General features: G+C 39.5%; 1 protein-coding gene across 13 annotated transcripts in view; it reads left to right on the top strand.

Moving 5' to 3' along the window:
* The window catches only part of LOC121297190 (collagen alpha-1(XXIII) chain-like), a 240,114-nt gene that overhangs the window by 197,430 nt on the left and 28,482 nt on the right, over nucleotides 1-14,202 (top strand). For 8 of the 13 annotated variants that reach the window (XM_041223308.1, XM_041223305.1, XM_041223304.1 and 5 more), the window contains 4 exons: nucleotides 2,844-2,870; nucleotides 3,001-3,027; nucleotides 7,779-7,850; nucleotides 8,401-8,508. In XM_041223308.1, coding sequence (XP_041079242.1) covers nucleotides 2,844-2,870; nucleotides 3,001-3,027; nucleotides 7,779-7,850; nucleotides 8,401-8,508 — 234 coding nt within the window. Of the gene's footprint in view, nucleotides 1-2,843; nucleotides 2,871-3,000; nucleotides 3,028-6,939; nucleotides 6,997-7,778; nucleotides 7,851-8,400; nucleotides 8,509-14,202 lie in introns of all 13 variants that reach the window. The other 5 variants (XM_041223310.1, XM_041223306.1, XM_041223302.1 and 2 more) reach the window with 2 other exon arrangements.

Raw genomic sequence — 14,202 nt, 5'->3', positions numbered from 1 at the left:
CAAGGCTTGCTTTTAGGCTGTCTAGCACTACCTGCCTAATTTAACCTCGAGTGAAATTGTCCCCACTTCTTCTTTGGCTTCTTCCCTGTCAATAACCAGTCAGCTGCTACCCCTATTGCCTGATACATTTTCAGCCAGTAACATGCTTTGACCCAGAAGACACTGCTGAGGTGAAATAACCCAGGAAGTGCAAATGTAACAGCTGATCTAGGAAGGCATCGACACGAGAGCTTGCTTTAGCTTAACTTGCCAGATATCATATTTTTTTTAAAATGCAAATACATGTGTGCAGTAGCATGTGTTTCTTTCAAAGCTGCACTTTGGAGGTCTATGTAGCCAATGAAAGTGCAAAATGGACAATAGGTTTTTCCAAAACACCAGTTTATTTTAGCAATGGTTTTGTCTAGTTTTGTGCTTGCTTTAAAAAGCTGCCTAATGATTCTCTCAGGAGAGCGTCTGGAAACTAACAATAACAGATGGGCAGTTCATGCTTTGTTTCTATTGCAATCTGAAATGCACTCCTCAGAGTTTTGACTTTGGAAACTCCAACTTCAAACCCGAGGTGTGTGTTTGGACAGTTACTGAAAGTGGGCTGTGATGTATAGGGCAGGCGTCAACAGGAAACTGTGTTTAAGTCAACTTTTTTTTATATGTATCGTTGTTTTCATCAATAGAAGGAAGATGTGTGTTAGTCAGTAACATACTGGCATCACAATAATAAAATGCTAGCTTGACAGAGTATTCTAAAGTCACATTCACATTACTCTTAGTTGCATCTCTTTGCTGTTCGAAATGCATCTGCAAAAAGAAAGAGGCATACAGTGGCTTGCGAAATATTGATCCCCCTTGGCATTTTTCATATTTTGTTGCCTTACAACCTGGAATTAAAATGGATTTTTTGGGGGTTTGTATCATTTGATTTACACAACATGCCTACCACTTTGAAGATGCAAAATATTTTTTATTGTGAAACAAACAAGAAATAAGACAAAAAAACAGAAAACTTGAGCGTGCATAAGTATTCACCCCCCCCAAAAGTCAATACTTTGTAGAGCCACCTTTTGCAGCAATTACAGCTGCAAGTCTCTTGGGCTATGTATCTATAAGCTTGGCACATCTAGCCACTGGGATTTTTGCCCATTCTTTAAGGCAAAACTGCTCCAGTTCCTTCAAGTTGGATGGGTTCCGCTGGTGTATAGCAATCTTTAAGTCATACCACAGATTCTCAATTGGATTGAGGTCTGGGCTTTGACTAGGCCATTCCAAGACATTTAAATGTTTCCCCTTAAACCACTCGAGTGTTGCTTTAGCAGTATGCTTAGGGTCATTGTCCTGCTGGAAGGTGAACCTCCGTCCCAGTCTCAAATCTCTGGAAGACTGAAACAGGTTTCCCTCAAGAATTTCCCTGTATTTAGCGCCATCCATCATTCCTTCAATTCTGACCAGTTTCCCAGTCCCTGCCGATGAAAAACATCCCCACAGCATGATGCTGCCACTACCATGCTTCACTGTGGATGGTGTTCTCGGGGTGATGAGAGGTGTTGGGTTTGTGCCAGACATAACGTTTTCCTTGATGGCCAAAAAGCTCAATTTTAGTCTCATCTGACCAGAGTACCTTCTTCCATATGTTTGGGGAGTCTCCCACATGCCTTTTGGCAAACACTAAACGTGTTTGCTTATTTTTTTTCTTTAAGCAATGGCTTTTTTCTGGCCGCTCTTCCGTAAAGCCCAGCTCTGTGGTGTGTACAGCTTAAAGTGGCCCTATGGACAGATACTCCAATCTTCACTGTGGAGCTTCGCAGCTCCTTCAGGGTTATCTTTGGTCTCTTTGTTGCCTCTCTGATTAATGCCCTCCTTACCTGGTCCGTGAGTTTTGGTGGGCGGCCCTCTCTTGCCAGGTTTGTTGTGGTGCCATATTCTTTCCATTTTTTAATAATGGCTTTAATGTTGCTCCGTGGGATGTTCACAGTTTCGAATATTTTTTTATAACCCAACCCTGATCTGTACTTCTCCACAACTTTGTCCCTGACCTGTTTGGAGAGCTCCTTGGTCTTCATGGTGCCGCTTGCTTGGTGGTGCCCCTTGCTTAGTGGTGTTGCAGACTCTGGGGCCTTTCAGAACAGGTGTATATATACTGAGATCATGTGACAGATCATGTGACACTTAGATTGCACACAGGTGGACTTTATTTAACTAATTATGTGACTTCTGAAGGTAATTGGTTGCACCAGATCTTATTTAGAGGCTTAATAGCAAAGGGTGTGAATACATATGCACGCACCACTTTTCCGTTATTTATTTTTTAGAATTATTTGAAACAAGTTATTTTTTTCATTTCACTTCACCAATTTGGACTATTTTGTGTATGTCCATTACATGAAATCCAAATAAAAATCCATTCTAATTCCAGGTTGTAAGGCAACAAAATAGGGAAAATGCCAAGGGGGGTCAATACTTTCGCAAGCCACTGTATTCTGATTAATATCTGTATTTTATAAAAAACACGCTAAAAAAAAAACCTCTGACAAATCTACTACTTTTAATAAGTAACATTACTTCAATTTAGGAAAGGTTTTACTTCCCGAAGTGACACTTTAACTGTTTAAAAGGTGAAGTGTATCAATCTGTGTTACAGTTGTACTGTACCCTGGAATTTATGATTGAGTGAATGTATGAAGGACATACTGACAGAAACAAGCATGAGTAACTGTAAGAGCACTCAGCTTGGAAAGTATTCAGTACAGGGGATTAGCTCTGGAATTTCTGTATAGAATTATGCCTAGTGCATTTGGAGGTCCACAAGCAGTGCACTAAAGCTGAAGTAATTGTTTTATTTTTAACAGGGCCCCCCTGGACCGAAAGGAGATAAGGTACAAAACATGTTCCACGAAAACAAATGCATTTGTAAATCTGTCCCCCTTTCACTATTGTTGCACTAGAATGAGGTTAATACATCTGAAAAGAAATCAAGCATATTAAATTATGTTTTGCTTTCCACAGGGTGACCTAGGGGATGCTGGTCCAAGGGTAAGTACAGATCAAACAAACAATGTGTGTTGTTTCTGGTAACTCTTGATGTGGTTAAATTGAGTTTTGTGAAGTATTTTCCAGTCCCAAACACACAATGTATTACACATCCAGTTTATTGCTACATACACAGCTGCCTGACTTACCGTGCCTTCATATGCATTCGCCGCGCATTGCTTCTCCTATCAGATATCTTGGTCGAGCACAGTTTAATGATCCTGCATCAAAGACTTCAAAACTCCTCGTGGCTTTAGGAGTGCTTTTGCAAACCCTCACCTCCCTATTTTAGAAAGTGACGATACTAGACAGGAACTTGCTGGGAGATTTCCTTTGCTCATCGAAACATTTGGTTTGGTTTTGATTACAAGAAGTCTCTCTCCACAGACAACTGTCGTAAGTGTTTATGAATGAAAGCGATTGCAGCTAAAGTAATGTAAGCTATGCACATCATTTCACTGAATACATCTCAAAAGGGTTTTAGCAAACCTGTATCTTCATTTTAAAACCTGATGTCTGGTACGAGACAATCCCTGATTTCAGCCCAGTCTTGCACTTCCCTGGTTATTTCACCTGGAGAATTAAAGTCCCCAACAGTCCAGGGCCTTCTAACCAACCAGCAGCTTCCCCTCATGCCTTCACTGTCTTTAACCATTTGCAGTATCAGATATCCTGTTTTAAAATGAAAAGACATATTTGAAGCCTATAGTGAATGGAAGAGGTAATGGTCTTCAGCATGTTGGTGGCACCTGGTATAAACTAAGAGTCAAAGGCGTGCAAGAGAATTACTTGACGCATTGGGATTCAGCACTTTAAATGTGGTTGCAGTCCTAGAAGCGATCAGTAATTAAGTTGCCACCCCAACTGTGGCCCAAGCAATAGCTTTTCTTTAACTCTACTTCATGTGCCTGGTAGCATTTTGCAAACCTTTAATTATTACCACCATATGTAATATTTTCCAATGTTCATATATTAATGAATGAAATCTCTCTTATATCCCCACAGCTCTTCAGGAAATAACAAAGCTGCATCATTGTGCCTTTAATGTTAAAGATCGTTAGTGGTCCATTGCAGCTGCATACATGATGACGTTATTTATTGTTATATTTCATAGTGATAAAGATTCGGCTTTTATTACTATTTCAGGATGGTTTTGTCCTGGAGGGAGGGGGTATGCACAATGAAACACTGAGCTTGCTGAATAAACTCTTATTAACAATCAACCTGCTAAACAGTTTCAGACATTCACTGCTAAATTGTTTCAGTGTTGGTCTCATTTCAAAGTCACATTACAGGGCCAGGGGCTATCTCTGTCCTCTAATCACATGCTAACAGTTTGTTTTAACAATAAAAAGATTCCTACCCATGGTTAGAAAATAAATAGGTCTTAAATGTATTTGATTGTATTTCAAGTTTATGATCCATAGCTTCAGACAATCGATACTTAAATAAACTTCTGTACATTAAAAGACGCTTTGTAAAAGTGTTACTTGGGCGAACCTATGAAATGTATGGCGTATATGATATATATGATGAACACAGAACCATACTAGTTTAGGACATGTTTAAAATGTATAAAAGAAGCCAGTTAAGGGACCCACAAACAAATATATTTTGAATATTTAAAAACGTGATTTACTCTGATTTTAATTAACAGTTTGCCCATTTGTAATGCTATTATTTATTTCAGGCTCTTTCATGTAAACTGTTCCAAATTTGAGTTTTAGTAAATGTGCCAATGATTTACATCACAATGCATCCAGGTATTCAGAGGGTAGTATACAGCATGTTTGTCTTGCTATAGGGGTTATTTCAACCAATCAGCCAATTAAAGCCTTTATTATCCAGATGAGGTGATTTGAGAAGAAATTCGTAGTTACAATGACTACCTAGGAAAAGACTCACACCACCACAGCAAACAACATCAAACAATAAATAAAAAAACACAACATCAATCCTAAAACATACTAACTCAGCACAGATGTCAGTCTGCAATGAGTCGACCCAACGGCTAAAAGCAACCTCACATATGAATGGTTCTAATTATAACTTTTGTTGAAACTCATTCCAGTCTTTGGCGACTGCAGACTGGAATGAGGTACCTGATACCTGGTCTACATTGTTGTTATTATTATTATTATTATTATTATTATTATGATAGAAAAAATGTTGGTCCAAGTATAGAGCCTTGAGGGACTCCTGTTGTGACTGGAATCCAGGTTTAGTCATTAGGACTGTCGATGATGGCCTTAATACAAAGTGTTGCATTGTCTTCAATAGGAAAAAATAAGGACTGTAAAGATGTATTTATTTATTTATTTATTTATTTATTATGTATGTGTTAGTTTTGATATAAAATTGAGAAATTCTATTTCATTTTTAGTTTATACTCAGTTCATATTTACATCATCTTGGAAAACCAATATTACAAAGTGCATGCTCATTCAGTCTGATAGAAAACCAGCTTCATGTCTGTGGACCAATGTTACAAATCCCACTGGTATTACACCTGTAGCTTAACAGAACAAATTGTACCCTGATAGTGGGGTGGGGGGGATGAAGCCCCAGACCAGCTGCTGCGAGGGGGAAGTGTCTCATTAGAAAAACAATTAGAGTTATTTTAAAAACCATTAGTGTTATTTTACTCCAGACTCAAATGTAACGTTTCTGGTATAATGATCTGAGAACTGTTCTTGACCTTTGATAGTATGCAGGGATTTGCCCCGGTGATATGTCAATGTCTGACAAGCATTTCCCCTAACATTTGCTATTTATACAGTGAGTGTAGCAAGTGGGAATCAAGGTCACCCTTACACTGAAATCAATGCAAACTCTACCCGTCAGTTTGCCTGCAGCATGTTTGTAGTAACCCCAGCAAGAAAAAATTCTGATCCACAGATTGTCTACTTTTGTTAAAAAATCCAACAAATGTTTAAATGAAATCCTGTTTGGCAAACCCACAGGAACTGTTGATCAATTTTAAATGTGTGTACATTTTGATGTCAGTTTTGAATTTGTATAGTTTATTTTTTCTTCCAAATCTGTATCCTGTGATATACTGAACAGACGCACTGTCCACCGTTGATATGCAGGGCCGTCACATTTACAGCACCACCATTCTATCAACAAATTACAAATTCATTTAGTCCGATTCAGATCAAAAGCAGAACATAACTCTCTCATGTTTTTATACAGCACTGTAACAAGGGTGTTTGTTACATGCTTGGGTATCCGTTGATTGACAGGAGACACACAGAGATGGATGCTGTAACGCCGCTGAGGCATGCAGGTTTTATTGGCTGCCACTAGGGTACCAACATTGGTAGTCCTAGTGTGGGAGGACATACACAAACATGCACAACATTCAAAACAAAACTGTTCAAAACAACTAGAAAATAAAAGTTGACCAAACAGTGGTTGAGCGCTACTCCCCTGGAAAGGAGGTCCCGCTCCAGGAACAGCCCCCTGGCACTTCCTCTCTGTAGCGTTTCCCCTATTCCTTCCAGTACTAACGATCCTGGTATACACACAGTGATCCTAATCCAACCATCCCGCTATACACCCAGTGATCAAAATAATATATTTTTTCTTTTATATTTTTCTCACCCTGGTTAACGCACACTGTCATGAGGATGCTACAGCCAAACTCGCCTTCACAGACAGTCTGTACCCCTGCTTGTAGAACAAAGGCACTGGCTTACCAGCTCCTTTTTTAAAGGCATGTGGCTAAGGTTAATTGATCAATTAATCAGTGAATGCCTGGCCACATTCCACACCTCGTGCAACTTCATGTTGAGGAGCCTGTACTGCACACCACTGCTATGTATTCCATTAATGCTGCAGTACCTGTTTGAGTAAGGGCTGTGCTGCTGTATGTATAGCACTGCCTCACCCTGTCCTGTGTTGTGTTAATAGGGCTACCCTGGCTCAACTGCTGCAGCGCTACTCAGTAATCAGATTCTTACCGTGAAGGTTTGTGGGAGTGTTTGATACAACCGCATCAGACCTCTGTCCTCTGACTGCTTCTCCACTGTCCCTCAAGACCTTACTAACAACGACAATCTCACTGCTGCCTCAATTTCGTTAATCTGCAGCACTGAAGTTCAACATGATTTTTATAGTAAGCATAATGTCAAATAGACACGTTAAAGTCATTTGTTCATCTTCGTGAATAGTACATGTTAATACATATCACAAAGATTCAACTCATTATTTTAAGTTTGATTAAGGATTGAAGGACTATAGGAAAGATTGACTCTTATTGAATTACAGTTAAAAAGGGTTTTATGAACTGAAAACTAAATTTGATTGTTCAAAAGAAGCTTTATAAAAAAACAAGAGTCCTTAAAGTGATCCCTTAGGTTTTTGTGAATTCAGACCAGTGTACAAATGCATTATGATTTTGTTGTCTGTATTTGGTAGTTACCATTAAACAGTCAGTTTTTAATCCTCATTGTATTCAGATATCATTTGTATCCTATTCCTTTTGGATTAGAAAACAAGCAGCCGCTGTACATTTTAGTTGATCTTCTGCATTCAAAATGAACAACAAACATATCATTCTGGCAACTAAATTTGACACTGAGGCTTTTCTTCTTTTGTTATTAACCTCATTCCATGGCTTGAAACAGAGCCATTTCTTCTCTGGGATGACTTTGTTCTTCTCCAGCCTCTGTTCTGTATTGTAACTGCCTGGTTCCTGTTTCTCTCTACCCTCCTTCTCCTCTGCCTCCTGGCACCAACTTCCTGGCTAGATGGTCTTTCCACGCTTAGATCACGGATTCCTCTCCGGTGATCAGCCGAACTTTCAAAGGAGGATTCTGAAGGTAGTGCTGACTAGTCTGAGTCTGCTTTTTCTCCTGCTCTCTTTCTGCACCCTGCATTGTGAAACTGTCTTGTGCATGCCACTTGTAAATGTGTGTGTTTTAAAACTGAAGCGCTCACAGACCCTCTTCTTGCTTGAATGTGTTTCCGAGGACCCTGTTTTAATGATCAGCCATCCCCACTTGTGGCTTGTCCACCCCAAGACATTGTTCCAACCAGACTCTGATCTAAATGGTGGCAGATCTTAATACTACCACTGATTTAGATAATACTTTAAAATAGGGACCGCTTGTGAAATACAGCAGACCCTATTCCAAAAGCTTTAACTCGTGAGTTATTTGGGAATATTTATTTTAAATTGAGTTTTGATGGATTCAATGTATGCACGCACTGTGGAATAAGCAGTTTCATTAATATCAAACTTGAACAGGGCCCAGCACCTCTAACAGTGTATGTTATGAGAGTCAGAGTGGTTGTATTTAGGTACACCGCTGTTTAGATCATATGCATGACATCGTTGTCTGATAATCGTCTCTCTTTTCTTGTGGTCAGGGGGATCAGGGGCAGGCTGGCCCACCAGGGCCACCTGGCCCTCCAGGACCCAGGGGACCCCCAGGGAATACAGGCAAAGACGGACCACGGGGACCTCCAGGAGAGCCGGTGAGGGACTTGTTTGTCTTAAAAAATGCAGGGTTCCACAATCATGTTCCATTGTCCACTGCTTTAGAATGTTTGGTGTCAGTACAGCCTTTCACCGTTTAGAGCATTCTCATAAGAAAGTTTACAAACGAGAGGAGGCCATTCGGCCCATCTTGCTCGTTTGGTTGTTAGTTGTCTGCCCAGTTCTGAATCTTGTCTAGATCATTTTGAATGACCTTTGCTGCTGCAACAGTGTTTGCCACTCCTCCTACTTTTGTGTCGTCTGCAAATTTAACAAGTTTGCTTACTATACCAGAATCTAAATCATTAATGTAGATTAGGAATAGCAGAGGACCTAATACTGATCCCTGTGGTACTCCGCTGGTTACCACACTCCATTCTGAGGTTTTTCCTCTAATCAGTACTTTCTGTTTTCTACATGTTAACCACTCCCTAATCCATGTACATGTGTTTCCTTGAATCCCAACTGCGTTCAGTTTGAGAATTAATCTTTTGTGCGGGACTTTGTCAAAAGCTTTCTGGAAATCTAAATAAACCATGTCATATGCTTTGCAATTATCCATTATCGATGTTGCATCCTCAAAAAAAATCAAGCAAGTTAGTTAGGCACGATCTCCCTTTCCTAAAACCATGTTGACTGTCTCCCAGTACCCTGTTACCATATAGGTAATTTTCCATTTTGGATCTTATTATAGTTTCCATAAGTTTGCATATAATAGAAGTCAGGCTTACTGGTCTGTAGTTACCTGGTTCAGTTTTGTTTCCCTTTTTGTGGATCGGTATTACGTTTGCAATTTTCCAGTCTGTCGGTACCACCCCTGTGTCAAGAGACTGCTGCATGATCTTGGTTAGCGGTTTGTAAATTACTTCTTTCATTTCTTTGAGTACTACTGGGAGGATCTCATCCGGCCCAGGGGATTTGTTTATTTTAAGAGCTCCTAGTCCCTTTAACACTTCTGCCTCAGTTATGCTAAAGTTATTTAAAACTGGATAGGAACTGGATGACATGTGGGGCATGTTGTCAGTATCTTCCTTTGTAAAAACTTGTGAAAAGTAATCATTTAACATATTTGCTATTTTTTTTTCTTCCTCTACGATTTTGCCATTTGTATCTCTTAAACATTTAATCTCCTCTTTGAATGTTCTCTTGCTGTTGTAATATTGGAAAAACATTTTGGAATTGGTTTTAGCTCCCTTAGCAATGTTTATTTCTATTTCTCTCTTGGCCTTTCTAACTTCCTTTTTGACTTGCGTTTGCAGTTCTGTGTACTCTTTCTGCGTACTTTCTTTTTGGTCCTTTTTTAATGCTCTGTAAAGTGCCTTTTTTCGCTGAATATTTTTTTTAATTGATCTATTAAACCATTTTGGCAATTTAGTTTTACATTTAGATTTGTCTACTTTAGGGATGTAATTGTTTTGCGCCTCTAGTACTACATTTTTGAAGAACAACCATCCTTCTTCTGTGGGTGTTTTCTCTATTTTACTCCAATCTACTTCTGTTAGTCTCTGTTTCATACCTTCATAGTTTGCTTTTCTAAAATTGTAAACCTTAGCTTTAGTCTTTACTTTTGGGGATTTAAAAAACACTTCAAATGAGACCATGTTGTGGTCTGAGTTTGCCAGTGGTTCTCTGACCTCTGTTTTAGTTATTCTATCTTCGTTATTTGAAAAGACTAAATCAAGGCATGCCTCCCCTCTAGTGGGTGCCTTGACAAATTTTGTTAGGAAGCAGTCATTTGTCATTTCCACCATTTCTATTTCATCCTTCGCGCTACCCACCGGGTTTTCCCATTTTATATGGGGGAAGTTGAAATCCCCCATTAGTATGGCTTCTCCTTTGCTACACACATTTCTAATGTCATTGTATAACAGATTATTGTGCTCACCGTCTGAATCTGGCGGTCTATAGCATGCTCCTATTATTATGCCTTTTGAATTTTTGTCTGTTATTCTGACCCATATTGATTCGGTTTTATTTTCTTTGTCCAGGTTTAACACCTGGGCTTCAAGACTGTTTCTTATGTATAGCGCTACCCCTCCTCCTCTTCTGTCCTGCCTGTCTTTCCTATACAGTGTATACCCACAAATATTATATTCGTCCCCATCACTCTCAGATAACCAAGTTTCTGTAACACCTATCACATCATAGTTACCTGTTAGTGCAGTAGCTTCAAGTTCTAGAATTTTGTTTCTGATACTTCTAGCATTTAGATAAATACATTTAATGGTTGTCTTACCTGAGTTGTTGTTCTTGTTTTGATGCGGTCTCCCTTCTGTTTTTTTGTTGTTGATTTCTCCCCCCTTCCTTTCTAGTTTAAATGCTTCTGAACCTGCTCGAGGATCTTTTCTCCGAGTAGACTAGTTCCCTTGTTATTTAAATGCAGTCCATCCCGTCTATACAGATAGTCCTCGTTGTAGAATGTGGTCCAATGATCAAGATAGGTGAAGCCTTCCCGTGTGCACCACGTCTTCAGCCATTCGTTTTGATTAATTATTTCCAGCTGTCCATATGGTCCTTTGCAAGGTGCGGGTAGTATACCAGAAAATACCACAGTTTTGGTTTTCTCTTTTAATTTCCTTCCTAGCTCTCTGAATTTGTTTTGCAGGGATTTTGGTCTGTCTCTTCCAATGTTGTTTGTACCGATGTGGACGACTACTACCGGGTCGTCTCCTGTTCGTTCTAGGAGCCTGTCCACGTTTTCAGTGATGTGCTTGACCGAGGCTCCCGGAAGGCAGCACACTGTTGTAGTAAGGGGGTCCAAACTGCGAATTGAACTTGCTGTGTTTCTCAATATGGAGTCCCCAACAATCATGACCTCCCTTCTTTTTGCTGTCTGGTCACCACTGTCAATAGGGTCCTGGATGTTGTTCCTTTCATTCTCTTGTTGTTGGTTCTGCTCATCAAAATTCTGAAGTGACTCAAATCTGTTGGTTGTTTTGATTTCTGGTGGTTGTGTTTGACGAAGTTTCTTTTTTTCCCTGCTTCTGCCTACCTGAACCCAGCTGTTCTGACCTTCTATCTCCCTGGTGGCTTTCATTCTGTTAGGGGTGATGCAGACTTCCATGAATTGTGGGTGTGCCAGTTCCTCAAGATCCTGTTGCTGTCTCACTTCTTCCAGCTCCATTTCTAGCATACTTACTAGTTTATGCAAATCCTGGATCGCGCGGCACTTTACGCACACTTGGTTTAGCTCCGCTGGGTTTTCTCGGATTTCCCACATCAAGCAGGTGTCACAGATTACTGGCTTGAAGACCATGTTGAGGTTTTTTTTTTTTGAAGTTTAGTTTCTTCTGCAGCCGTCAACCTGCTTTCAAATTGCTTCGAAACTGCTCTGTACTTTTCCACGCCTGTACTTCTCCCACTCGCTGTCGCTTCCACTCGCTGTCGCTGGGAAGACTGCCTCGTTTAACTGCGTTGTTCTGCTGTGCTGTTGGCTCCTCCCCTCGCCCGTGTCTCAAAACGGCGCTGAATTTGAATCAGCTGCTCCGAGCTTCAGCTTGTTTGTTATCAGAAAAACACACGCGGCTGTTTGACTTTGAGCTGCTGCTGTGTTTCCCCAATGTCCTCTGTTTTCTGATTAAAGCAATTCAAGATGCAATTTCTCCTTTCTGCTTCGAAACTGCTCTGTACTTTTCCACGCCTGTACTTCTCCCACTCGCTGTCGCTCCCACTCGCTGTCGCTGGGAAGACTGCCTCGTTTAATTCAGGCCTTGCTGACAGTCCAGTTTATTTTCCCAGTAGTAAACACCACGTTCTTCCCCCTTGAAGCCAAATATAAATGCTTGTGGCATTAAAAAGTAAACTAGTAAAATTAAATTAAATACTGTATTTACAGTCTAATCGTAAATCTCGAAAAAGTACTCACTTCTAAATCTTTTGTAGTCATTTTTGTATTACTTTAGTATAAATACATGTTAATTTGGATTCATATGTTGTTTTTTTTCTGACTTTATGTGAACGAAAAGACACAAGCTCCCTTTTTCCCATTGGAAATAGTGATATTTTGAAATATCACTGTCCTGGTCACAAAAGCAAAGTTTGTAGGGAATAATAGCCATTTTCTATACTTTTGAGGCATAAGCAATTAGGAAATAACACTTACTACCCAGGAACAAAAATTGTGTTACATAGTGAATCAATTAATCAGACTGGAGATGGTCACATTCTGCACGAGTTTTGGTGCATGGGTTTTCAACCCCATCGATTCTGCCAAACATTGTATTTTTAAATAAACACAAAATACATTCAAATCATATACACTAACATCCCCCATTTTAAATAACCCACCAGACAATACATTCTTTTAAATAATACACCAATACATTTGAAATCATAATACATTCACCCGTGATAAATAAACACGCTGCATATTTCCATGCAGGGCTTTGCTCTGCCCCCTCTCATTATGTGCAGGGCTCCCTTCTGCCCTGCCACACATGTCTGAAAATGAAAACAACTTGTTTATAAAACATATATTTCTTTCCAAACCTATGCAGTGGATGGATGAGCATGGCATGGGAAAGGTATGGAATTGTTTTGTCAGCTACGCTTTATCACAATGTGATTCTCTCTTCCTGTTTCTGCTCATTTCATTATTTGCTTTGCATCTCAGTGTGCAGTTTTGAAATAAACACGTGTTTTAGCAAACTTGGATTATTTATTTATTTATTTATTGCAAACTATCTGGTAGGTTAAAGGAATCTCTGTTCAAAATTAATGTTTTTAGACTATTATACACTTCCTGGGTCATTTCACCTGGCTTCTTTCCTGTTGATAACCAGTCAGCTGCTTATCGTGTTGACTGATATGCTTTCAAACAGTAACACGTTTTAACCCAGAAGACATTGCTGGGATGAAGTGACCAAGGAAGTAAAGCAGTACCAGACTTCCAGGAAGGCAAGGCAAGCAAAATGAAAACTATTTAACCTAGTGTAGTACCAGGTGTGTAATATAACATGTGTTTCTTTTGAAACTGTACATTTGAAAACTATGTAGTTAATGAAAGTTGAAAACAGGTAAGATTTATAGAATTGTTTGGTTAGCTACAGTTAATTTAATGCCGAATGTCCTATGTCCCTATCAGTTTAATCGCTACCATTGTCATGCTTCTGTCTTAATAATTCCCATTTCTAGTTTAATTTTACATAAGAGACCAGTACACAACTGATATTGCTTTCTAATTAATCTAATCAGAAAAAAACAACAATAGCTGGGCTTGTGTGATCACGATATAGGGCTTTGGGGAATAGACCAAGAAGAATTCTCTGCATTCCCAACATCTCGTTGTGCTCGGAGATGGATTGCACACACATTTCTCTCCCCGTGAAGTGTAGGTCACCACTGCACAGAGAATATTCTGCAAAACGTGCAATGTAGTGTTTGTCCATGTTTTCAGTTACTGCTACCCTGATGGGAAAGTAGGTGGAATTATGATCTCTAAATAGCAACTAGATTTCTGTATTACTGTGACTGTTTGTTTTATTACTTGTAGTGCATGCATCCAGAACTATAAAACACTTAATAGTGCTTCATTTAGAAATGCTCAGAGAAGCAAAATAAATACAATGGCATACATTTTGACAAGATACATTAAAATACTTCTACTTGAAATATCTGTCATTTAAATGTGTTGTCTCTAGCATTTCAGCATACACAGAGCCCTTTGCTGTTCAATTCCCTTGTAGAACATTGAC

Source organism: Polyodon spathula, chromosome 22, assembly GCF_017654505.1.
Source record: "Polyodon spathula isolate WHYD16114869_AA chromosome 22, ASM1765450v1, whole genome shotgun sequence".
NCBI lineage: Eukaryota > Metazoa > Chordata > Actinopteri > Acipenseriformes > Polyodontidae > Polyodon > Polyodon spathula.
The sequence above is the reverse complement of the archived record's forward strand: the minus strand, read 5'-3'. Positions and strand labels throughout refer to the sequence as shown.